General features: G+C 45.3%; 1 protein-coding gene across 3 annotated transcripts in view; it reads left to right on the plus strand.

The window, feature by feature from the left end:
* Positions 1 to 26,713, plus strand: part of RNF17 (ring finger protein 17) — an 881,806-nt gene that overhangs the window by 753,582 nt on the left and 101,511 nt on the right. For all 3 annotated transcript variants that reach the window (XM_077483977.1, XM_077483979.1, XM_077483978.1), the window contains exon 33: positions 24,996 to 25,112. In XM_077483977.1, the coding sequence (XP_077340103.1) occupies positions 24,996 to 25,112 (117 nt within the window). The remainder of the gene's footprint in view (positions 1 to 24,995; positions 25,113 to 26,713) is intronic.

Raw genomic sequence — 26,713 nt, forward strand, 5'->3', positions numbered from 1 at the left:
AGTAATTTTTGTCCATAAATGTGGGCAAAAATTTATACGGCTACATCTCTTTGGTAAAAATAAACCAAATTAGTGGATATTATTTAGTCTCTTTGAAAGTTATAGAGTCTACAAGCTATGGTGCAAATCATTGACAATTGATCACATCTGATCACACCTGGTGTACTGACAGCCTATCTCATTTCTTGAGGCTCTGAAATGTCAGGAAAGTACAAATACCCCCTAAATGACCCCTTTTTGAAAATAGACAGTCCAAGGTATTTAGTAAGAAGCATGGTAAGTTTTTTGAAGTTGTAATTTTTTCTCACAATTCTTGGGAAAAAATATATATATTTTTTTTCTGTTTGTTTTTTTGTTGGTTTACAAAATTGTCATAATAGCAAGTTATTTCTCATACACAGCATATGCATACTTCCAATTACACCCCAAAATACATTCTGCAACTCTTCCCGAGTATGGCGATACCACATGTGTGGGACTTTTACGCAGGCTGGCCACACAGAGAGGTCCAACAAGCAGGGAGCACCGTAAGGGGTTCTAGGAGCATAAATGACACACCTAATTTCCTAATGACCTATTACATTTGTGAAGGCCCTGGAGCACCAGGGCAGTAGAATTACCCACAAAATGATCCCATTTTGGAAAGCGGACACCCCAACATATATTCTATGAGGCACAATGAGTCTTTTTGAACAGTTAATTTTTTCCCACAAGTCTTCGGAAAACGTGGAAAGAAAATTAAAACATTTTTTTTTTTTTTTTTTACACAAAGTGGTCAGTTTATAAGATATTTCTAACTCAAAGCATGTACATAGCAAAAATTACACCCCAAAATACATTCTGCTACTCATCCTGAGTATGGCGATACCACATGTGTGTGACTTTTACACGGCTTGTCCACATACAGAGGCCCAACATGCAGGGAGCGCCGTCAGGTGTTCTAGGAGCATAAATGACACCTAATTTCCTAACGACCTATTACATCTTGGAAAAAAAACACCCCAAAGTATATTCTATGAAGCATTATGAGTCTTTTAAACAGTTAATTTTTTTACACAAGTCTTCACAAAACGTGGAATGAAAATAAGAAAATGAAAATCTTTTTTTTTTTATATATATATATTTTTTTTTTTTTTTTTTTTTTTTCTAACACATAGCATGTATATAGCAAAAATTACACCCGAAACACATTCTACTACTCCTCCTGAGTATTGCGATACCACATGTGTGAGACTTTTACACAGCCTGGCCATGTACAGAGGTCCAACATGGAAGTGGTACCTTCAGGCGTTCTAGGAGCATAAATGACACATCTCATTTCGTTCCTACCTATCACACTTTTGAAGGTCCTGGAGCACCAGGACAATGGAATTACCCACAAAATGACCCCATTTTGGAAAGCAAACACCCCAATGTGTATTCTATGAGGCATGGGCTGCAAATAGGTACTCGGGTACTCCGACGGGCTGGTGACAGGTACTCCGTTACTCTGACGGGCTGGTGACAGGTACTCCGTTACTTCCGACGGGCTGGTGACAGGTACTCCGTTACTCCGACGGGCTGGTGACAGGTACTCCGTTACTCCGACGGGCTGGTGACAGGTACTCCGTTACTCCGACGGGCTGGTGACAGGTACTCGGGTACTCCGACGGGCTGGTGACAGGTACTCGGGTACTCCGACGGGCTGGTGACAGGTACTCGGGTACTCAGATGGGCTGGGACAGGTACTTGGGTACTCAGATGGGCTGAGACAGGTACTCGGGTATTTAGATGGACTGACAGGTACTCGTGTACTCAGATGGGCTGTGATGGGTAGTGACAGGTCCTCTTTATTGGGGGGGGGTAATCAGTGTGTGATTGGTGTACACTAGGCGGTATTGAGATGTTACCGCAATCGGAGAACCCGGTAACATCTCGTTACGGCAATTTGTTTACTTTCTGTGACCAGCTGTGATTGGACACAGCCTGTCAACGTGGTAAAGAGACAATTTCATTGGCTCTTTACTGCGATCAGGGTTGGGCTGTGTCAGGGTGACAAGCCGCATCCCCGATCACCACTCGGCACGCGCCCTAGGCTGTAACAGCACAGTACATGTGACCGGCTGTGATTGGACACGGCCAGTCACATGTATCGGGGTGGGTGGATGGGGATAAAAATCCCACAGATCGGGGATGGGCTGTGTCCGAGGGACACACCTCATCCACGATCGCTGCGCTGCAGGCCCCCGAGGGCCCGTAGGAGCGGTAATATACCAAGGCCGTCATATGACATCCACCCAGGATGAGAGATCCCATCTGTGGCCGTCATATGACTATGGCCGGGTATTGAAGTGGTTTAAGAGAGTGTCATCCTAAAATAAAATAATGAAAAGTGCAGCGTTATCCATGCATATCAGTGCCTCATCAGCGCAGCTTATCGGGGGCCACCAGTGCAGCCCCATCAGTGCTGCCTTATTAGTGCCCATCAGTACAGCTCATCAGTGCCGCCTAATCAGTGCTGTCTTATCACTGCTCATCAGTGCCGTCTTATCAATGCAGCCTCATCAGGGGCTATCAGTGCGGTCTCATCAGGGGCCTCTAAAGTGCCCTATTAGTGCAGTCCCATCAGTGCTCATCAGAGCAGCTTATCGGTGCCCTTTAGTGTGTCCTATCAGTGCAGTTTAAAGTGGTTGTAAACCCTTACAAACCACTTTGACCTACAGGTAAGCCTAGATTAAGGCTTACCTGTAGGTCCAAGAAATATCTCCTAAACCTACACGGTTTAGGAGATATTTGCCAAAACACAGGCACCGCTGTCTACGGCGCATGTGCCGTAGACAGCGATGCATAGGCGCACTGAGCACACCGCTGTCCACAGCGATATGCCGCGAGTGGCGGCTCCCATACACGGGAGTGACGTCATCGCGGCTTTAACAAATGACAGCGCTGGAGCAGCAAGACCCACCGAGAAGATGGAGGCTCGGTACACAAGGGGACAGCGGTGACTTCGCTGGCTCCTGTGTCGGGTAAGTGACACATAATGGACTACTATGTGATGCATAGTAGTCCATTATGCTTTACCTTTGCAGGGAATCAAAGAGGATGTAAACCCATAAGGGTTTACTTCCTATTTAAGAGTGCAGCCTCATCAGTTTCATATCACAATTTATTGGTGTATGTGATTTATGTATGGATTATAGCACAGAGCATTTTGCAGTACATTCATTTTCACTGAATGTGGACTGTTTAAGGAGTTTGCAATAATTTCAGTATGCATGGAGCACTTTGCAATAATGAACTTTCATTTCAGCATGCATGGAGCACTTTGCAGTAATGAACATTCATTTTAGCACGCATGGAGCACTTTGCACATAATGAAATAAATGCACAGTCCACATTCAGTGAAAGTTCATTACTGCAAAGTGTTCCATGCATGCTGAAATCAATACAAACACATTAAACCTTCCACATTCAGTGAAAGTTCATGGACTGCAATGTTGCAGTCCATGAACTTTCACTGAATGTGGATGGTTTAATGAGTTTGCAGCATGGATTACTTACAATATGATCTGTATATTAATTAAATCCATATTTAGCACTTTATATTGGCTTCTTCGTGAAGGACTGCTAATAGTAACTAATTGTGCCTGCAGAAGTGCTGCTCTCACTGTCCTCCTCCTCCTCCTCCTCCCCCTCCCCCTCCCCAAAGTGCTGCCTTAGGCTTGGGCCTTGTCAGTCTGGGCCAAAACACACCACTGCTCCCGCACGTGCGCGCCAAAGCTGCTATTTACGGCACAGGATTCTGAGGGAACGGCGCAGGTGGCTGTTCCTTCAGAGCACATGCACCAGTGACATCACTCACCCCTTCACAAGTAAATATCTTCTAAACGGTGCATGTTTAGGAGATGTTTACAGTACCTATAGGTGAGCCTATAATACAGCATAACTATAGGTAAATGTCAACCATGGGAGTTTATTCTCACTTTACGATAATAGCAAAACTGACTTTCCTGTAAATCCCTTTATCTTAGAATACAGGACACAAGCCCCTCCTCTCTTCATTATGATCATTCCCTTGCTTGCTTGACAAAGTTATATAGTGTGATCTGGGTGCGGCACTAGCAACAAAATGTTGCCATTGTGTAAGAATCATAAACAATAGGGTATTGGGTCCCAAGCATGTTTTTTTCCAGACTTTGTTCTGGTAAAAGATAGCTGCAAAACGCTTTTGTCAGTGCTTGCCCAGTCTCTGAAGATTCACCTTTTGGTTAGGCTTGTCACGTCGAGCTCCAGGAGTTACCTCATTTGCTTAGGTCGCTGGGTGGCTTTAAAATTTCCAGTGGTATTGTAGGTTTTCGCCACAGAAGGGGTTAACTCATTGAGCACTGATGCCTTCTGCCAGGTGAAGTGTTATGTACACTCTATGCTTTGTTTCCTACCAAAAAGTGCTGAGGGAGCATTTCACTATTGATGCTCCCACTTGCAAGTGCCACAGGAAACTGATTTGTAATCTGTTCCTGCTGCCCGAAATACACTGAGACCTTGTTCACATATGGCCACCCACATCTGCTACCAGATGTTTGGATTTTGTGAATGCCTAAATCTTGCATCATACACTGAACAGTATGGGGTATATTTGCTAAAGGCAAATAGACTGTGAACTTTGCAAGTGTTGCACTCATTTTCCCTAGAGCTTAGTAAATGTGGTAAAGATTTTTATTTATTTTTTCCTTGCACCCTATTGGGTGTTCATTACAAAGTGCAGCTTCACCACATTCATTGGGCTCTGGGGAACATGTGCGTAACTGCACTTGCAAAGTATATACCCTGTTTCCGCTAAAATAAGACCTAGTGTGATTGTCGGTGATAGCTGCAATAAAAGCCCTACCCCCCAAATAAGCCCTAGTTAAAGTCCTTGTAGGTCTTCTTTTCAGGGTAGGGCTTATTTTTGAGGAAACAGGGTAGGGCTTATTTGGGTGGTAGGGCTTATATTGCAGCCAACACCGACAATCAGGCTAGGTCTTATTTTAGGGGAAACAGGGTATTGTTTGCCTTTAGTAAATCCATCCCATGTTACCTTTTAACCACTTTCAGACCGGACCATTTTGCTGGTAAATGACCAGAGGTCTTTTTACAATTTGGCACTGCGCTGCTTTAACTGGTAATTGCGCGGTCATGCAATGTTGTACCCAAACAAAATTTGCGTCCTTTTCTTCCCACAAATAGAGCTTTCTTTTGATGGTATTTGATTGCCTCTGCGATTTTTATTTTTTGCGATATAAACGTAAAAAGACCGCAAATTTTGAAAAAAAATGATATTTTCTACTTTTTGTTATTAGAAAAATCCAATAAACTCAATTTTAGTCATACATTTAGGCCAAAATGTATTCAGCCACATGTCTTTGGTAAAAAAAAAGTCAATAATTGTATATTTATTGGTTTGCACAAAAGTTGTCACATCTACAAACTAAGGTACGTTTTCTGGAATTTACGCAGCTTTTAGTTTACGACTGCCTATCTCATTTCTTGAGGTGCTAAAATGGCAGGGTAGTACAAACCCCCCCCCAAATGACCCCATTTTGGAAAGTAGACCCCCTAAGGAAATTGATAAGTGGCATGTTGAGCCCATTGAATATTTTATTTTTTTGCCTCAAGCGATTGAATAATGACAAAAAAAAAATTTTTTTTTTTTTTTTACACAAAGTTGTCACTAAATGATATATTGCTCACACATGCTATGGGCATATGTGAAATGACACCCCAAAATAAATTCGGCTGCTTCTCCTGAGTACGGGGATACCACATATGTGGGACTTTTTGGGAGCCTAGCCACGTACGGGGCCCCCCAAATACCAAGAACCGCCTTCAGGTTTTCTAAGGGCGTAAATATTTGACTTCACTCCTCACTACCTATTACAGTTTTGAAGGCCATAAAATGCCAAGATGGCACAAAACCCCCACAAATGACCCCATTTTAGAAAGTAGACACCCCAAGCTATTTGCTGAGAGGCATTTTGAGTCCATGGAATATTTTATATTTTGCCACAAGTTGCGGGAAAATTACAAACTTTAATTTTTTTTAATTTTTTTTTCACAAAGTTGTCACTAAATGATATATTGCTCACACATGCTATGGGCATATGTGAAATGACACCCCAAAATAAATTCTGCTGCTTCTCCTGAGTACGGGGATACCACATATGTGGGACTTTTTGGGAGCCTAGCCGCGTACGGGGCCCCCCAAATACCAAGAACCGCCTTCAGGTTTTCTAAGGGCGTAAATATTTGACTTCACTCCTCACTACCTATTACAGTTTTGAAGGCCATAAAATGCCAAGATGGCACAAAACCCCCACAAATGACTCCATTTTAGAAAGTAGACACCCCAAGCTATGTGCTGAGAGGCATGTTGAGTCCATGGAATATTTTATATTTTGCCACAAGTTGCGGGAAAATTACAAACTTTTTTTTTTTTTTTTTCACAAAGTTGTCACTAAATGATATATTGCTCACGCATGCCATGGGCATATGTGAAATGACACCCCAAAATAAATTCTGCTGCTTCTCCTGAGTACGGGGATACCACATATGTGGGACTTTTTGGGAGCCTAGCCGCGTACGGGGCCCCGAAAACCAAGCACCGCCTTCAGGCTTTCTAAGGGCGTTACAGTTTTGAAGGCCATAAAATGCCAAGATGGCACAAACCCCCCCCAAATGACCCCATTTTGGAAAGTAGACACCCCTAAATTTAGGGGTACACTAGTGAGACTAGGTAATAAATGGCGGGTGCCCTGAAACTATAAAAAAATAACTAACCAACCAGCGTCACCTGTAACAGTTATATGGTGATCACTGGTGAAAGGGTTAACTAGGGGGCAATCAGGGGGCTTTATGCGGTAGTATATGGGGGTCCCTGGCGCTATAAAAAGCTGCGGCGAACCTAAATACCTACCTGCCTAACTAGCGTCACCTGTGACACTAATACAGCGATCAGAAAAATGATCGCTTATTAGGCTGGGTTCACACTGGAGCGATGTGGGAACGCCACGAATGCGCGGCGGGTTCCCGCATCGCATGCCTCCCGGCGGCAGTTCACACTGCCCTATGCGAACTGCTGGGAGTGTCAGTGAAATGTTAATGACACCCCCAGATCAGTTTGCATATCGCAGTGCGATCTGCAAATTCGGATCGCATGGTGTGAACACCCATGCGATCCGATTCTGCTGCGGACCAAAAAAAGGGTCCCGTGCGAGTTTGCGGCGGGTGCGACACGAATTCAGCCATACTATCTGTATGGCTGAACTCGAATCGCACAGAGATCGGATGTGATTTGCACTGCAGTGCGGTGCGAATCACATCCGTTCTCATAAACCGCTGCAATGTGAACCCAGCCTTAGTGACACTGGCGACGGGGGGTGATCACGGGGTTAAACCTTTATTGGGGGGGTTAGGGGGGGTACCTTAGAACTAAAGGGGGCTAACCCTAACTGCCCTAACAGTTATTACAGTCACAAATGACACCCGCTGGGTGATCAGGGGGTTAAACCTTTATTAGGTAATAAATGGCGGGTGCCCTGAAACTATAAAAAAATAACTAACCAACCAGCGTCACCTGTAACAGTTATATGGTGATCACTGGTGAAAGGGTTAACTAGGGGGCAATCAGGGGGCTTTATGCGGTAGTATATGGGGGTCCCTGGCGCTATAAAAAGCTGCGGCGAACCTAAATACCTACCTGCCTAACTAGCGTCACCTGTGACACTAATACAGCGATCAGAAAAACGATCGCTTATTAGGCTGGGTTCACACTGGAGTGATGCGGGAACGCCACGAATCCGCGGCGGGTTCCCGCATCGCATGCCTCCCGGCGGCAGTTCACACTGCCCTATGCGAACTGCTGGGAGTGTCAGTGAAATGTTAATGACACCCCCAGATCAGTTCGCATATCGCAGTGCAATCTGCAAACTCGGATCGCATGGTGTGAACAGCCATGCGATCCGATTCTGCTGCGGACCAAAAAAAGGGTCCCGTGCGAATTTGCGGCGGGTGCGGCGAATGGCTGAACTTGAATCGCACAGAGATCGGATGTGATTTGCACTGCAGTGCGGTGCGAATCACATTCGTTCTCATAAACCGCTGCAATGTGAACCCAGCCTTAGTGACACTGGCGACGGGGGGTGATCACGGGGTTAAACCTTTATTGGGGGGGTTAGGGGGGTACATTAGAACTAAAGGGGGCTAACCCTAACTGCCCTAACAGTTATTACAGTCACAAATGACACCAATGCAAAAAAAAAAAAATGACATTGGTGTCACTGTGACTGGGGGGCAGGGGTAATTGGGGGGGTGATCGGGGGGGTGTGAGTGTGCCTGGCATGTTCTACTGTGTAGTGTCGTGTTGGTGCAACTCACCGATCCTCTCTCCTCGGTGTCGGAGCGAAAAATACCGACACGGAGGAGAGATTACATCACTTCCTCTCCTGTGTTTACATTACAGGAGAGGAAGTGATGTCACGGAGCATTTTCATTCGTCGGGAGCAATCGCGAGGGGGTGGCCATGAATGAATGGCCGTCCCCTCGTCCGGGATCGCTCCCGAACGAATACCGACCGCCACGGGCATCGGTCGGGGGCCCGATCGGGCCCCCGACCCGCGGGAAGGCAGGGACGTACATGTACGCCAATATGCCTGCCCGTGCCATTCTGTCGACGTACATCGTCGTGCGGTGGTCGGGAAGTGGTTAAGTAACATGTCTTGTTCTAGACACAGGGGAAGGGCCAGAGATAGTCCCAGGGTACTGGCTGCCCTCGCTTTCACTCTACCAGATGGCATTGGGGATGTTTCTAGTGCACCCACTGATGGTGCCAAAGTGTACAGTCAAATCACCTATTTATTTGTGGGATTTGACTACAGATGGAGAAATGTGCTCCTGTGCCTTCTCCTTCAGATTCAAAAAGACAATTTCCTTTTTTGATGTAGTGCACATCACTTTGACACAAGAGAATAAGCCTGTTGCTTTTATCAGTGCTGCCTTCCATTCCTTGGTCCTTTTTTATTTCAACTATTTTTATTGAGTTTTTCAGATATATAATAAAGTAATACATCAACATTTGGTTCAATAATTTCATCCTACACGTATATAAGACTTGTATAAGTGACCAAAATACCTTACCAGTATCTATTATTTGTTCACAGTACAATACAATACAACTAATAGTGTATTACTCTTGAATAATAAATGTATCCTTGTTTACCCCAAACGGGAACATTCTGTAAACAAGGGTCAGTTGCTAAACATTAGGAAAGGAAGGAAAAAGGAGAGGAAGTTACCATATCATTTCAATGTCTTAGTTATATGATCTACCTGAAACACAATTTTAGTAGTTCTCTCGCTCTCGCTCTCTCTCTATATATATATATGTGTGTGTGTGTATGTATGTATATATATATATATGTGTGTGTGTGTGTATATATATATATATATATATATATATATATGATATATTTAATTTTATATTTAATTTTATGACTGCCATGTAAACCTCTGCAATAAACTGGAAATCAGGGGGCCCAACTATCAACCCCATCAAATCATTCTCTGCAGCTATTACCTTTTGTATCACCACCCCCCTCCCTTTAGAATGTAAGCTCTACGAGCAGGGCCCTCCTGTACATTTTGTATTGAACTGTACTGTGATTGTGTTGTCCCCCTATACATTGTAAAGCGCTGCGTAAACTGTTGGCACTATATAAATTGTGAAGAATAATAGTTTGTTATTTTTCAGGAAATTTGAAGCTCTAGGACATGGATATGCAATTAATGGACATCCAGCTGTTGCAAAACTAAAATTCCCATGAGGCATAGCAAGACTCTGACAGCCACAAGCATGACACCCAGAGGCATGGTGGGACTTGTAGTTTTGCAACAGCCGGAGGTCCGCTAATTGCATATCTCTGCTCTAGGATGTAAAGTCCATGCATCAAAGCTTTTGTAAATTTTGCTATAGCATCATTTTTATGCGCTAGCATTAGTTCAAAATTGGCTATAGAATTGAGTTTTTTACTATGACAACTGATAGGCTAGGAGCTAAAGTGGATTTCCATAATCTGGTTATGGTGAGTCTCGTGGCCAATAAAATATTGGCTACTATAGTCCTATAATTGATTGGGTAAATATCTAAGTTTAGACCTAATAAGGCCATTGCTGATGTGAGTGCTATTAGATTTCCTGTAAGCGACGCTATACATGAGGAAATTGACTTCCAAAAACTGGACAAAGCTTTACATCCCCATAATTTATGTAATAAATTACCTATTTGGGTGTTGCATCTCAAACATAGGGAGGATAAAGATGGGAACATTCTGTATGGTGTTAAATACCAACAATTTAGTATTTTTTGGAGTTTTCCCAGTGTTCCATGCAAGGAGGATGCTGAGTTATTAATTCTTATGGCTTTGTACCATGTTTCCCATGTAAATGATTGGGAAAGATCAATCTCCCATTTAAGCATATTGGAAGTCTTGGTATTTGGGGGAAAGGAAGAGATGAGTTTATAAAATAGTGATATGCCTCTTTTATTATTGATTTCACTAGACGTGAATAAATTCCAGATCACCTTTGGAATCTCCATGGTCCTATTAGAACTAAAAATTTAAGGTGTGGTTTGGAATTAAATTTACCTGATAAATGGGTCTTTTGAGTATCTGGCAGGTGATGAAAAAAATGTATTCCTTATTTAATCCAGGGGGTCACATTAAGCCTTGCTTTGCAATATTCAATAGTTCATATTGGTAATGGAATCTGGATTGGGTAATTTATAGGTTGCAATTTGGTTAACCACTTCGCGCCCGCCCTATAGCCGAATGACGGCCGTAGAGCAGGCGCGTTCGTCCGGGAGGCCGTCCCTGGACGCCTTAATGTTTACTTCCGCAATGTGCGCCGCCGCGGGCGCACATCGCGGAAGTTCTCTGTTCGCCGTGTCCCCCGGGGACAGGCAAACACAGGTCGCTGTAAACGGCCAATCACAGCGGCCGTTTACAGCGTGATCGGCGTGTCCAATGGGAGATGATCTCCTATGTAAACACATGAGATCATCTCTCAGCGCCGCTCTCCCTCCTCACACAGACAGTGTGAGAGGAGAGAGATGAACGGCTGCAGCGGCAGCCGTTCTGCCTGGAGTTGATTTAAAAAAAATAAAGTACCATCCTCCCCCAGCAGTGCCATCCTCCCCCAGCAGTGCCATCCGCTCCAGTGCCATCCACCCCAGTGTTACCTGCCCCCAGTGCCATCCACCCCAGTGCTACCTGCCCCCAGTGCCATCCACCCCAGTGCTACCTGCCCCCAGTGCCATCCACCCCAGTGCTACCTGCCCCCAGTGCCATCCACCCCAGTGCTACCTGCCCCCAGTGCCATCCACCCCAGTGCCACCTGCCCCAGTGCCATCTGTCATCAGTGCCACGTATAAGTGCCATCTGTCATCAGTGCCACGTATAAGTGCCATTTGTCATCAGTGCCACATATCAGTGCCATTTGTCATCAGTGCCACCTGTCAGTGTCACGTGCCATCTGTTGTCAGTGTCACGTGTCATCAATGCCACTTATCAGTGCCATCTGTCATCAGTGTCACGCATCATCGGTGCCAGGTATTAGTGCCATCTGTCGGTGGCACGTATTAGTGCCACGTGTCTTCAGTGCCACGTATTAGTGCCACGTGTCATCAGTGCCACATATTAGTGCCATCTGTCATCAGTGCCACATATTAGTGCCATCTGTCATCATTGCCACGTATCAGTGCCATCTGTCATCAGTGTCACGTGTCATTGTCCTGGTGCTTCGAAAGTGTAATAAATAGTCAACAAGTTAGATGTGTAATTTATGTTCCTAGAACACACGATGGCGCTCCCTGCATGTTGGGCCTCTCTATGTGGCCAGGCTGTGAAAAAGTCCCACACATGTGGTATTGTAATACTCAGGAGGAGTAGCAGAATTTTTTGGGGGGTGTCATTTGCGGTATACACATGCCACGTGAGAGAAATAACCTATTACAATGACAATTTTGTGGAGAAAAAAAAATGAAAAATCTTAATTTTACAAAGAATTGTGGGAAAAAAATGACAACATCAAAAAGCTCACTATGCCTCTTATTTAAATACATTGGAATGTCTACTTTCCAATAAGGGGTCATTTGGGGGGTATTTGTACTTTCCTGACTTGTCCGGGTCACAAGAAGCGAGATAGGCCACCAGTACATCAGATGTGATCAATTTTGTGCGATTCGCACCACAGCTTTTAGACTCTCTAACTTTCACAAAGACCAAATAATATCCACTAATTTGGGTTATTTTTACCAAAGATATATAGCAGTATAAATTGTGGCCAAAATTTATGAAGAAAAATTTATAATTTGCATAATTCTGTCACAGAAACAAAGAAATATGCGTTTTTTTTTTCCAAATTTTCTGTCTTTTTTTCATTTATAGCGCAAAAAAAAAAACCCCCAGAGGTGATCAAATACCACCAAAAGAAAGCTCTATTTGTGGGAAAAAAGGGACAAAAAATTCATTTGGGTACAGTGTTGCATGACTGAGTAATTGTCATTCAAAGTGTGAGAGCACTGAAAGCTGAAAATTGGTCTGGGCAGGAAGGGTGTTTAAGTGCCCAGTAAGCAAGTGGTTAAAATAAACTTCCAGGCTGTTAATGTAGCTTTAAGTGTTAGGTAATTAGGTATATTCACTGAAGAGAGTAGATAACTCCTTCCCGCCGAGCGTACGCAGATGTGCGTACTCTGCTTCCAGGGGGTATACCGGGATGATGCCCGCACATGCAGGCATCATCCCGGTACAGTTTTTTACAGCGGGCGAATGGCTATCCAGCCATAACAACCGAAGCGGCTAAAACCCGCTCGGCTGTTATGCGGGAGGGGACTCTACCTCCCGCCACTGTTACCGGTGCTCTCGTTCAATCGGGAGCAGCGATTCACAGTCCGATGCCTCTGGCTGCTGGGGAGGAACTGGAACAAAGCCTTAATCGGCTTCATTCCAGTCTCCTAATAGTAAACACGGAAGCGACATCATGACGTCACTTCCCGTTTACTCGGCTGCTAATGGCGCTGGTTTTAAAAAAATATACAGTATTCAGAATCCCCGTTTTTGGCGATCTGAATACATTGAAGTGTAAAGGAGGGGTCGGGGGTCTTTTAGACCCCCGATCCCTCCATAAAGAGCTCGCAAAGCAAAGAAAACGAATACGGAAGTCGCGCCCGCATATGTAAATGGTGTTCAAATCGCACATGTGAGGTATCGCCGCGATCGTCAGAACGAGAGCAATAATTCTAGCACTAGAGCTCCACTGTAACTCTAACCTGGTAACCGTAAAAAAAAATTAAAGCATCGCCTATTGAGATTTTTTCGGTACCGTACTTTGTCGTCATTCCACGAGTGCGTGCAATTATAATGTTTGGTATTCATTTACACTGCATAACCTTATCTTTCACATTATGGAAAAAAAATGCGCTAATTTTACTGTTTGTTTTTTTTTTTAATTCATGAAAGTGTCCCTTTTCCCAAAAAGTTGCGTTTAAAACACCACTGCGCAAATACTGTGTGACATAAAATATTGCAACAATCACCGTTTTGTTCTCTAGAGTCTCTGCTAAAAAAATTATATATAATGTTTGGGGGTTCCAAGTAATTTTCTAGCAAAAAATATGGATTTTAACACCAAATGCCAAAAATAGGCTTAGTCATGAAAGGGATAATAAGCGAAAGCTAAAGAACAAAGATTACCTTTAACTAATTCACATTCAATGTTTAACTTATCATTTGAATAAGTGAACCAATGCTTCATCTGATCAAGTAATGATGCATAGTAGTTTAAGCGAACATCAGGAAGATTCATGCCACCTTTCTCTTTCGTCAAGGTCATAATCGAGAATGCAACCCTAGGTTTTTTTTTTCCTTCCCAGATCACGTTATTTAGTTTAGAGTTGACGTGGCCAAAAAACATTACCGGTAATGAAGTTGGAAGGGATCGGAAGTATTATAAAATTTTGGTAGTGTTTGCATCTTGAATGCCGATATATATTCTACCGAACCAGGACAATTATTATTTTTGGATGAATTGGAGGTCTTTAAATGATTTGTTTTAGCAAAATTGTGTAATTGACCTCATACAGCTTCTTAGTGGGATAAGTGAGCTGGATACCTAAATATGAGGTGACTTATCCCACATATACATACAGTTCTGACACAAATTGTTAACTTGATCTGGTGGACTATGCATTGGCAAGGCGTAACATTTGCTAGTATTTATTTTATAATGGGATGCTATTTCAAAGGCCTCTAAAGTATACGCGACTTCACTCAGAGAAGTATCAGCATGGTTAGAGATTAGTATCGCTCTGAGTTAATTTCTTTTATCATTACGTTTTTGTAGAAGGGGAGTATGATTAGGGGAAGCCTTGTGTTCTTTTTCATATTTAGAAATATCAGCTAATAGGTTGTTCAGTGCCTGCGTTTTTTTTTTTTTTTTTTTTTCTTATAATCCCTCGAGGCCATCTGGAATAGTAAACCTCTGGCATATGCTTTATGAGCACACCATAAACTTGTAGTAGAGACACATTCATTCGCATTTATAGAAAAAAAATCTTCTAATCTTTCCTTCATCACTGATGTCCCCCCTTGTGATAGGATATACATATTATCTCCTATGTATAAAAGGATACCGTATAAAACAGTTTTAATCTTTAATAGAAAATCAATAAAAACATATTGCACTCACATTCCAATGTGTCTATCAGCCGACACCAAGCTTTTCCAGCAATGAGAAAACTGCATAGGATAGGGAAAGCCAACGATGTTCCACAGGTGGTGAGCTATCTTGGCTTCCTGACGACGCTTAACTGCGAAACGCATAGGAGCTGTGGGAGACATATTATCTTTGAAACAGCCAGAAACAGGTGGGTTTAGTGGAAGGAGTAGATCACCACCTGTGGAATATCGTTGGCTTGCCCTATCCTATGCGGTTTTCTCATTGCTGGAAAAGCTTGGTGTCGGCTGATAGACACATTGGAATGTGAGTGCAATATGTTGTTATTAATTTTCTATTAAATTCAAAAAAAGGGGGGAACAAGGGGGACATTGGGGCTTTACATGAGGTATGTGGTAGCAAGAGAGTACAAGGTGAACTAATAGGAATTTTATTAATCGTTGCAATTGGATTTACAAGAAATAAATACAATGATAGACAAAGTAATAAACAATACATGATAATGGTAATAGTGATAATAATAGTACAGCATGATAATAACATGAATATCACAAAGTATCATAATAAAACTCCAAAGTTCACCGCAGCAGGATTGAATAAAAGCATATGTAGCATAATGCCTGCAGGACCAAGGTCTTTTTGCATCAATTAGGGTAATGTATAGTAACGTCAGAATCTGAATGTATTCAAAAGAAGCACGGCATATGATAGCTCTACGCACGTTTCGTGGCCTTTATACCACTCATCAGGAGCAGAGCACGTGTTCAATCTATAATAAAGAGTAATATGATATTCAGAAGTAAGGTAAATTAAAAATAATAATAAAAACGCATGAAAAAGGGTGGGGTAAACAAGTCACCCACACCTAATACATGCTTACTCACTTAGGTGAGTGCACTGATGGTCTAGTAGGTGGGTGCCGCAAGCCGTCCGATATACACCCCCAACCGGGAGCCGTGGTGGGTAACTCAATGGAGGTTGCCACAAAAAGCCGCAGCACAAGCAGGCATGGAGTCACCACGAGGCACTTCTATAGAGAGTGAAAAATTAGAACCATTAGGAGATTTGCAAGATGTGAAGAGAGTGAAGGATTAAGAAAGATAAGGGGAGCTGAATATTAAGAAGAAAAGGAAAATATAAAAGTGAAGGGTGAGCCTTCACTTTTATATTTTCCCTTTCTTAATATTCAGCTCCCCTTATTATCTTGCTTCTTTTGAATACATTCAGATTCTGACGTTACTATACATTACCCTAATTGATGCAAAAAGACCTTGGTCCTGCAGGCATTATGCTACATATGCTTTTATTCAATCCTGCTGCGGTGAACTTTGGAGTTTTATTATGATACTTTGTAATATTCATGTTATTATCATGCTGTACTATTATTATCACTATTACCATTATCATGTATTGTTTATTACTTTGTCTATCATTGTATTTATTTCTTGTAAATCCAATTGCAACGATTAATAAAATTCCTATTAGTTCACCTTGTACTCTCTTGCTACCACATACCTCATGTAAAGTCCCAATGCCCCCCTTGTTCCCCCCTTTTTTTGAATACAATAGGGATGGAAACGCATTCCCTTACCAGGCCATAGTTTCATTTAAAGTCCCGTGGGATAGAAGCACATGACCTTACCAGGCCACAGCTTCGTTAAAAGTCCCAATTAATGTCCATTATGCATCTCATGATTTTCTATTAAAGATGAAAACGGTTTTACACTATATTGGTTCTATTTGATTTTATATGAATTTACGGACATTGAGGAATTGCTAACTGGAGAAGTGCATTGAGGATTGGTTATCCGTTTAATGAACCGAAGGTTTATCAATTGGTGACGTCTGGTGAGTGGCCATTCTGCTGGGTGACGGTGGCACAGATTTGGTTTTTTTGGTGACACTTATGGATCTTTTGATAGAAGATGAATGAAGATTAAGATGACATAGCTGGAGTTGTTGAAATAATCATTGCATTTGAAGAACTATATTTTTTGGGTGCTAATAGAGACGTTCTATATATATATATATATATATATATATATATATATATATATATATATATATATATATTATATATATTATATATATATATATTGTATATATCACATTTTTGATATTAAGGGGGTATAGTAATTATTTAGTAATTTTTGGCACTAAGTTCCTCTTCTAGTGCAAATTGATCATCCACTAGTTTGTGCCTCAGTAAACTGTCATTTTATTCTCCATATAATCCACTCTTTCTCCTAAACTGTCTGTTTCTTTTCTGGATGTTTGCATAAAGGTTCTCATGTCATATTGCAGTGCTCCCCTCAGTGACTGTAACATTTCTTTCTTGTCTGTGTCTAAAACCGCTGTGCCTGTGGTTGGAAAGGCTGCTAGTTTTTCCTCATAAGGGTGACTAGGAAGTACAGGGTCACAATCAATGGGAGATTCACTTGTGCCTCTGACACAGACTGCCTTCTTTTCTGTCTCACAGGGCTGGAGACATCAGACTGAGAAGAGTCTGTATCCTGATGAATCTGCTGCGGATGCATCTATCTTCTCCCTTTCTCCTCAGAGTGGGCTGTTTGCCTGCTAGTGTGTGTGTGTGTGTGTGTGTGTGTGTGTGTGTGTGTGTGTGGGGTGGGACAGGCGCCATTATCATGCCTGAGAGACTCGGCCGGGCTACAGAATTTGCCCAATTTGCGGTGTTTATCCCACGGCTTATGCTTCTGCACTTGTGGGGTATTGTTCCCCCTACCTTCCAGCTACTTTTGTTACCCTCAGATATGCTTTGGGTCGCTGTTAGCTGCTATAGGGAGATCCGTTGTTCAGGAGCTCAGCTAGTGTGTTCTCATTCGCCTCAGGCCACACCCCCCTGGATCCTTTTTAAAGCTGCTCCAGTCGCAAAGACTATTCCATTGCACCCACTCTTTTTTTCAATATTTCTATACAGTCATTACAAACATCAAAACATTAAGTGTTTGTGTCGTGTTGCATTGTTGCGCTTCAAAAATGAACTGTGGAGTTTGGAAGGAGTTGAAGCATTTTAACTCCTTCCATTCAAATCTAAGGCACCATAAACGTGTCGGCATGTGTTTGCAGTACTTTTACAGTGCATTAGGCTTTGTTCACAACCGTCAGAAAATAAAACCTAAGAATCTTGGGTGTTGTTTTAGCATACTATTAACATTCATCAAACATGTGTCAGGCTTTTGAGGAGCGTTTTTGGTGCACATCAAACTCAACCACTCAACAACGCCGTAGGTACATTTGTTAAGCATCTGTATTTTGAGCAAGTGCAAACAAGGCCTAACTGCTTATGAATTGTTAACTGGAGCTCGGCTTCAATTTCACCTACCAACACAGCTCCTCTCTTAGCCATTGTTTTGTATACCTCACCTCTAGGAGAATACTAGGCAAAAAAATACAACACTCAGAACTCTGTTCTGCCCAGGGGGCAGTCCCTTAGGTATCAACCCCCCTGTCTGCCAGCAGACCTCAGTTTTATTTCTCCTAGTGAAGGAGAAAGACCTATGAACCCTGCAAGCCCATAGGTTAGGTCCGTGTTTTTTTTTTTTTTTTGCAGAAGCTTTTGCTTTTTGCGCAAGATGAGTGATCCTGTGATCTTCTATCAACAGCCGGCTGGGTGACAGGCTGGTTCACTTATCATTGTAGTCTCCCCAGTCCGGCCATCAAGCGTGTGCAGGTCGCAGCTACGGCTCGGCAGGCCATGACAAAACCTCAGCTCCCGACAACGTCAGTGAGCTTTTATGCTCCGGGGCATACAAATGACCAGGCTACTGATGTCTGCGTCACAGTATGCCAGGCCAGGTCTACCCTGTACTGATCAGAGAGTAGTTCTGCCATGGAATGTCTCCCAGCGCTTCAGGACTGGGTCTCTCCCCTGTCCCTATCTTCCCTCCCTACCCCCTCGGGGGGGATGCTGCATGTGACTGCTGAGCGGTGTGTGTGTAACCATACAGGGGATCTCTGAGGGCTCTCACCTGGATGGGGGGGCTGGCTGGATAGCGGTGGTCCTTGGTCTAGCAGTGGTTCTGTTATCTGGAGGTGCCTGTGAGGGTCTGCTGTGGTCTGGGGCAGCACTGTGTATTTTTCACCTCATGGCGGCCATTTTGGGTGTGGGCAGGGCAGCATGGCTTGCTGGGCTTCAGCGGACATTTTCAGAGTGATTTCCTATTCAGGACACTAGCGGCCATTTTCTGGAAGCCTGAACACGTTGTCAGTGTTCTCTAGCAGCAGAATAGCTCATGTGCTCTCACAGCCGTTTTCCCTGTGTTTCCTGTCTGTGTACTGGAGGCTGGGTGGCCATTTTATTGAAGCCTGAGCATATTTCTAGATCATTTACCGATCATTCCAGCGGCTGCCACCGACACAGTTTTGGTTTCCTCTGCACTTGGGAGCACTCAGGGACTACAGGCACCACTTGTGGACAGTGCAGAACTCAGGGTGGTGAGTCCGGAGGGAATGAGCCCCTCAGTCAGCGGCAGCAGGGAGGGTGGGACTGTCCTAAGTCCCCTTCGGGTGGCAGACGGGGTAGGGTCAGCATGACTTCAGAAACTAGTGTTTCTTCCCCCATAATCCAGGCAATTGCAACTGGGTCACCTGCAGACTGCGCAGTGCCCATGGACACCCCGATGGCTGTCCTCAATTCGTTTGTTGCTAAGATGGAGGCGGTGCGTGGGAAAACGGGTGCAATAAGGCAGCCCCCACCCTGCGTCCTCTGGGAAGAGCCCTGATGCAGACTCTGGCCCTGCTGAGGCTGGTGACCCCCTCCTGCTCTGTGTTGTCAGATTACGCTGACCAGGACAGTCAGGATTAGTCCCTGTCCGGGCGCGAAAAAAAGCTTGTTGGAGCACTTATCACAGCTGTGCATGATACCCTGAAAATTCAGGAGCCAGCAGGTCTCCCTGCTGATGTAACGGTCCCTTTTGGGTCCCGCAAGCCAGCACGTTTACCTAAGGTGTTCCCCTATCTGACTTATTTTGACAAGTTCACTTACAGGGAATGGTGTCGCACGCAACTGACCTTTTCGGGTCCCCAAATACGTGGCGGTGCATTATCCCTTTGAGGGAAGCCTTCTCAAAAAGTGGTCGGTTCCTCCGGTCGTGGACCCCCAGTATCCAGGTTAAATAGGGAACCATGATCCCGGTAGTGGGGACTCCTGCATTTAAGGATCCCACGGACAGGAAGGCCAATGCAGTAGCTCGTTCCTTGTTTACCGTTGCGGGGTCCACTGTGCGACCAGTACTGGCATCCGTACTTGTGTCGCAGACACGGATCAAGTGGGCAAACCTTTTGCACCACGAATTGGGAGAGCAGCAGGCTTCTCCTGTCTGCGTAGAACTAGCAGACCAACTAGTGCAAGGCCTTAAGTATGTCTGTGATGCGACCCTGGATACCCTCCCTCTGTATCTAGGGTTTCAGTGTCAGCTGTGGTGCTGAGGCACCTGATTTGAATAAAATGCTGGTCTGCTGACCAGGCATCCAATAAAGCCCTGACGGATCTTCCCTTCCCCTTGCGACTGGCTCTTTGGGGCATCTTGGGTTGGCATTAGTAAACATGCCACCGGTGGTAAGAGTGCATTACTCCCACAGGCCAGTAAGGCTAAGGAACCATGCCGTAGGCAAGGGCCCTCTTTTTCCGTTCACTAACAGCTTTTCCGTCCACCTGGAGCTTCGGTATAACGTCCCCAGGATGACCACGAATGAACAAACACGTCCCAGGAACCGCAAGCCTAACAAGCTTGCGAGTATAAGTGCTACCGCATGAAGGTTTACCTACACCCATGTCTCGGGTGGGGGGTCGCCTTCGGGGGTTTGCAGCACGTTGGTCCCCTCGGTTTTTGTCCAATGGGCCTGCGATCTGATTTCCTCAGGCTACAAGATAGTTGCGCTCTTGGTCGCCAAACAGATTCTTCCCTTCCAGCATACCCGTATCCCCGGCTCGCCGGGAGGCCCTCTTGGGGCAGTAAGGGACCTGCTGAGTAGCAGGGTGATTGTTCCTGAATCAGAACATTTCCATGGTTTCTACTCAAATATGTTTGTAGTTCCCAATAAGGAAGGGATACGTCCAATCTTGGACCTAAAAGCCCTCTGTCACTTTGTTAAAGTGCAGAGGTTCAGAATGGGTTCAGTTCGCCCGGTAGTTGCTGCACTCCATCAAGGGTACTACCTGGCATCCGTGGATCTCCAGGATGCATACCTGCACATACCCATATGCTTGTGGCAGCAGAAGTTTCTGCGATTTGCAGTCAGGGATGCCCACTACCAATTTGTGGCTCTCTCTTTTGGTCTGGCATCAGCCCCCCAAGTCTTTACCAAGGTTTTGGCTCCGGTTTTGACATTGCTACAGCAACGCGGGATCACGATCATGGGATATCTAGACAATCTCCTCCTGAGAGCATCTTCCGCCTCAGAATTAGAGGATGTGGCAATCACCATGCATACTCTGCGAGAATTTGGGTGGCTGTTGATCCTAAAGAACTCGCTGATTGTACCGGCTTTGCGTTTGGAGTACCTAGGCCTGCTGCTAGACTCCATGGAAGAGGGAGTTTTTCTCCCTTCAGACAAGCTGCAGGCTTTTAGATCCGAGGTAAAACTGCTGATGAACCAAAGGTTGTCGTCGCTTCGCTTTTGCATGCAAGTCCTGGGGCTCATGGTGGCCTCCCTGGAGGCAGTACCGTTTGCCCAGTTCTACACCAGAGTCCTGCAGGAGGAGATCTTGTCAAAATGGGACACATTTCAGTTGTCCCTGGATCGTCAGATTCAGGTGAGCCAGTCAGTCAGGGAATCACTGATCGGGTGGCCGAGGTCCCTGGTGATTCAGGCCGGAAAGTCGTTCCTACTTCTAAAGTGGACAGTGATCACACCGAATGCCAGCCTTTTCGCCCTGGGGTGGAGTGATGGGGGTTCAGTCGGTGCAGGGCCTCTGGTCAACGAAAGAATCCAAGTTGCCGATCGATCTGCTCGAACTGAGAGGGATCAGGCTGTGCCTCTCCAAATGGTCAATGAGACTGCAAGGACGTCCAAACAGGATCCAGTCAGACAACGCCACTGCAGTGGCATGTCAATTACCAAGGGGGGACAAGAAGCTCAGCCACGGCAAGGGAGGTCGCTCACATACTTCGGTGGGCAGAGTGACATGTACTGGTTTTGTCGGCCATTTACATTCCCGGAGTGGAGAACTGGCAGGTGGACTATCTGAGTCGCCAGATGCTGGACCCAGGAGAATGGGCATTGCATCCGGAGATATTCAGGTTACTGTGCCTGAGGTGGGGCACATCAGATGTGGATCTTCTGGCCTCCCGTCTCAATCGGGGGTGCCAAGATTCGTGTCCAGGATAAGAGATCTGTGGGCAGACGCGTCAGACGCACTGGTGGCTCCGTGGGATCAGTACCAGCTGATCCATGCCTTTCCTCCACTGAAGTTGCTACCACATCTGATCGCAGAGTGGAAGCCAAGGGTATTCCAGTAATACTGGTGGCCTCAGCGTACCTGGTGCGTCTGGTGGTAGACGCTCCCTGACGACTGTCAATACAAGAGGACCTTCTGTCTCAAGGTCCAATTCTCCATCCGGCTTTACCATCGCTGGTTTTAACGGCATGGCTATTGAGAGCCAGGGGTTGAGGAACCGGGGTCTGTCAGACTTGGTGTTCCCAACTATTATGAGAGCATGGAAATCATCTTCTCTGAAGACATATCATCATACCTGGACGGCCTACATCTCCATGTGTGAGGAGAAGGTTGGCATCCGCGCTCTTTTTCCATATCCAGGACCCTGCTGTTTCTTCAGCAAGGAGTAGACCAGAAATTGGCATTAAGCACTATTAAGTGGCAAATTTCAGCTTTGACTGTCTTTTTTTTTTTTTTTTTCAGTGACCCCTGGAGTCTCACTCATTACGTCATTCAGTCCCTCTGGTGCGTCTACCGTTACCCCTATGGGGTTTGGACCTGGTGTTATCGGTGCTTCAACAAAATGCCGCTTGAAACTATCAGGGAGTTTCCCCTGTTGACTCTTTCCCAGAAAGTAGTCTTTCTAGCGGCCATCACATCGGCCAGGGGGATTCGGAACTGGCAGCCTTGTCTTGCAAGTGTCCTTATCTGGTTATCCATAAGGATAAGGTGGTGTTGCGTTCGCAACCGTCCTTTCTACCAAAGGTGGTCTCGGCTTTTCACATTAATGAGGACATTGTGTTACCATATCTCTGTCCTAGGCCAAAACACCCTAAGGAGGTGGCCCTTCACACTCTGGATGTGGTTCAGGCTCTGAAAGTGTATTTGTCTACCATTGCTCCCTTTCGGAGGTCAGACTCGCTGTTTGTTTCGGTAGCTGGTCCCAAGAAACGCATAGCTGTCTCATCAGCCACCATTTCCAGGTGGGTCAGACAGATTGTAGTACAAGCCTATGCCTTAAAGGGGCAGGTGCCCCTCTTTCCGGTTACGGCCCACTCCATGAGGGCTATCGGAACGTCTTGGGCCTTTCCGACACCAAGCGTCAGTAGCTCAGGTGTGTAAGGCGGCGACCTGGTCGTCTGTCCACACGTTTACCAAGTTCTACGAGGTAGATGTCAGTGCATCAGCTGATGCTTGTTTTGGCCACAAAGTTTTGCAGGCGGCTGTATATTTGCAATTGAATATGCAATATTTTTTTCTGTTTTTTTGATAAAAACAGAGTACCTTTAAGTTAATGCATTGTTGCACCGACACAGCATCTACCCCTCCTTTTATATTTACATTATACTGCTTGTTGACATACTGAGGTCTGCTGGCAGACAGAAGGGTTGAAACCTAAGGGACCACCCCCTGGGCGGAACTGAGAGTTCTGAGTGTTGTATTACAACTTTTTGCCTAGTATTCTCCTAGAGGTGAGGTATACAACCCAATGGCTAAGGCCGCGTACACACGCGGGGACTGTTCGCTCAACTTTGTCCGTCAAACAGTTTCAGCGAACAGTCCGCTCAAAATTAGCATGGACGGACTTGCCCACACACGACGAACGAACAGTTTGCTGAAACCGTGCGCGATGACGTGAACGGCACGTATGACGGGACGGAAAATACGACGTCCTATACACTGCATTACAACTTTCGGCGTGTAAATCCTTTCTGAGCATGCGCGGAACTTAGTTTGACGAACAAGCCTACACACGAGGGGACTGTTCGCTGAAACCAAGTTTCAGCGGACAGTTTTTCGGAATTTCCGAAAAACTGTTCAGCAGACTGTTCGCTGAAACTGTCCGCTGATAGCCCACACACGGGCAGACTGTCCGCTGAAACACTGTTCAGCGGACAAAGTTGGGCGAACAGTCCCCGCGTGTGTACGCGGCCTAAGAGAGGAGCTGTGTCGGTCGGTGAATTGCAGAGAAAAGGATTTTACGGTGAGTACAAAAAAATCCTATTTTCTCCTTCCGGAGAGTAGCAGAATCCAGCAATGGACACGGGGTTTTGGGTTGTCTGATAAGCTTTAAGTATGGGGTTAAAAAAAAATAAAAAAATACCTCTATGTTGCATCATCGGTGTAATGCTGCAGCTTTTTCACATCAGCTCTTAGACTGGGTTCACACATATGCAGGTTTCTCCTGCATCCAATTCACATGATAGGCAAATGTGACCGGCTCTTAATAGAGCTGGATCACACAGGTCCGAGGTGGCTGTGGTCTGGATTCAAAAAGGGTCCAGTTTGGGTCTGGTTCGGATGCAATTTCGGACCTGACTCGCACCTGAACCTGTGAACAGACACGCACCAGTCCCCAGGTTGGAACCCACAGCTGCACATGTGTGAACCCAGCCTTAAGACCAAGAATTGAGCAATCACATGGTCGCTGATTACTCAGTTCTCTATTCTGAGCGGAGAGCAGTAACTGTCCAGCACTCACTGGAATGCTGGGCTGCAAAGGGGGCCGGTGCAACCAGCTCTGACTCCCAGCTGCACACTGAGAAGCACAAATAGCTGCCAAACGGGCTGGGATCCTTCAAGAGCCTGGAGCTACTCTCCTTCATCAGCTGTTGCGGGCAATAGCCCACTATTAGTTGACTCTGGGTCACAGGCAATCTGAAGTATGTGTACTCCTGTGACCCTCGATATAGTCCAAAAAAGTAGCTTTACATTTCTTATAAGGATGAGGAAACAGTGATTGAGAGACTTGTACCTTTTTTCCCAGTAACTTGGTATGACAGAAGAATACAGTTTACATGATCAACTTCTTTTCAACCCTTGTAATACCTCTTTGTGCATATGTTTTTAGGAACTGCTTTATAGTGACTTGGATACCCCTGTGCTATGTCAATATTCGCTGTTACCATTGCCGCCTTCAAAAGCAGTCTTCAAAGTCAAAGTGACCCATATAGAAACACCAGACCGGGTAAGTTGCATATTATCATGTTTAAATTGATACTAAAGTCTTTGTTATTAAATAAATACAATTTTTTATACTTAGCTGCTTTGTGCAGTGGTTTTGCACAGAGCAGACTAGATCATCCTCTTATCGGATCTCTTGCCAGCACTCCTGGCCCCTCCCTCCTGTCGAGTGCCCCCACAGCAAGCAACTTGCTATGGGGGCACCTGAGCCGAGCCACAGCTCTGTGTGTCCATTCAGATGCAGAGCTGTGGTCTGGCCCCTCCCACTCTCTCTCCTTATTGGCTAACTGACTTTGACAGCAGCAGGAGCCAATGGCACCGCTGCTGTGTCTCAGGAGGGTGAGTCCCAAACGGCCAGGATACTTGTATTCATCGCTGAATGGAGAAGGCGCTCAGGTAAGTATGGGGACGGGGAGCAGGGGCTGCTGCACATAGTTTTTTTTTTTTTTTATCTTAATGCATTAAAGTGATACTAAAGTCTTTTTCATTGGAAAATAACACGCATGTCATGCTTATCTGCTCTGTGCAGGGGTCTTGCACCAAGCAGCCCTGATCCTCCTCTTCTTGTGTCAATCACCGGAGCCTGGCCCCTCCCTCCCGCTGAGTGCCCCCACAGCAAGCAGCTTGCTATAGGGCACCCGAGCCACCGCTCAGTGTGTCCAGTCAGACACGGAGCCACAGTTTGGCCCCACCTCTTTCTACTCATTGGCTAACTGAATTTGACATCAGCAGGAGCCAATGGCACCGCTGCTGTGCCTCAGCCAATCAGGAGGGAGAGTCCCGGGCAGCCAAGACACCCGTGCACATCGCTGATAGAGATGTATAAACCCCTTTCACACTGAGGCAGTTTTCAGGTGTTTTAGCGCTAGAAATAGGGGGGTGCAGTAAAATTGCAGCTGAACGGGTGAGGTTTTAATGCCACCCGACTTCAACTCAAGACAACAGGTTTTTGCGTCTCCCATAGAGGGTTTGCCCAGGCCAAGGTTCTCTCAGAAAACAAAGATATAACAAAACAGCATCTCAAAGTGGGGGAAGCGGGGTGGAACCAGACATACCTCTTATAGAGATAATACTTGAGGAGCTTGCCTGCACAGAGACCAGAGCAGCCACAGTGGGAGATTCCAGCTGAGCCGTGCAACTCTGGAGCGTTTGTAACGCCATGCAAACTTATGCATGCAGCAATCCTGCTTGTCCAATCTGTAAAAAAAATTACCAACAAGTGGATTCATCTTCTGAATTCATGGCCTTCACCTACTGTCAAAAACCATTAATCAGACTAAGACAGAAGTACAGTTAAATCACACTTGTTTAACCACTTCCCGCCCAAGGTATGTCCATGGACGTCCTTGAATTTCCGGGGGTATATCTGAATGATGACTGAGGCCACAGACATCATTCAGATATCGGCGTTTTCAGCTGGCAATTCCCTGCACCATAAGAACGATCATAGCGGCTGTTCCGCCACTTGATCGTTCAGGCGGGAGGGGACATACCCCCGCTTCCGCCGCCCTCCGGTGCTTCTACCGACTCACCACTTCCATCGGTGAGTCGATCACAGGATCCACCGCCCCCCCCCCCCCGGATAATACCATAGAGATTTCCGGC

Source organism: Lithobates pipiens, unplaced genomic scaffold (genome assembly GCF_037356315.1).
Source record: "Lithobates pipiens isolate NorthernLeopardFrog02 unplaced genomic scaffold, aLitPip1_a1.2 Scaffold_16, whole genome shotgun sequence".
NCBI lineage: Eukaryota > Metazoa > Chordata > Amphibia > Anura > Ranidae > Lithobates > Lithobates pipiens.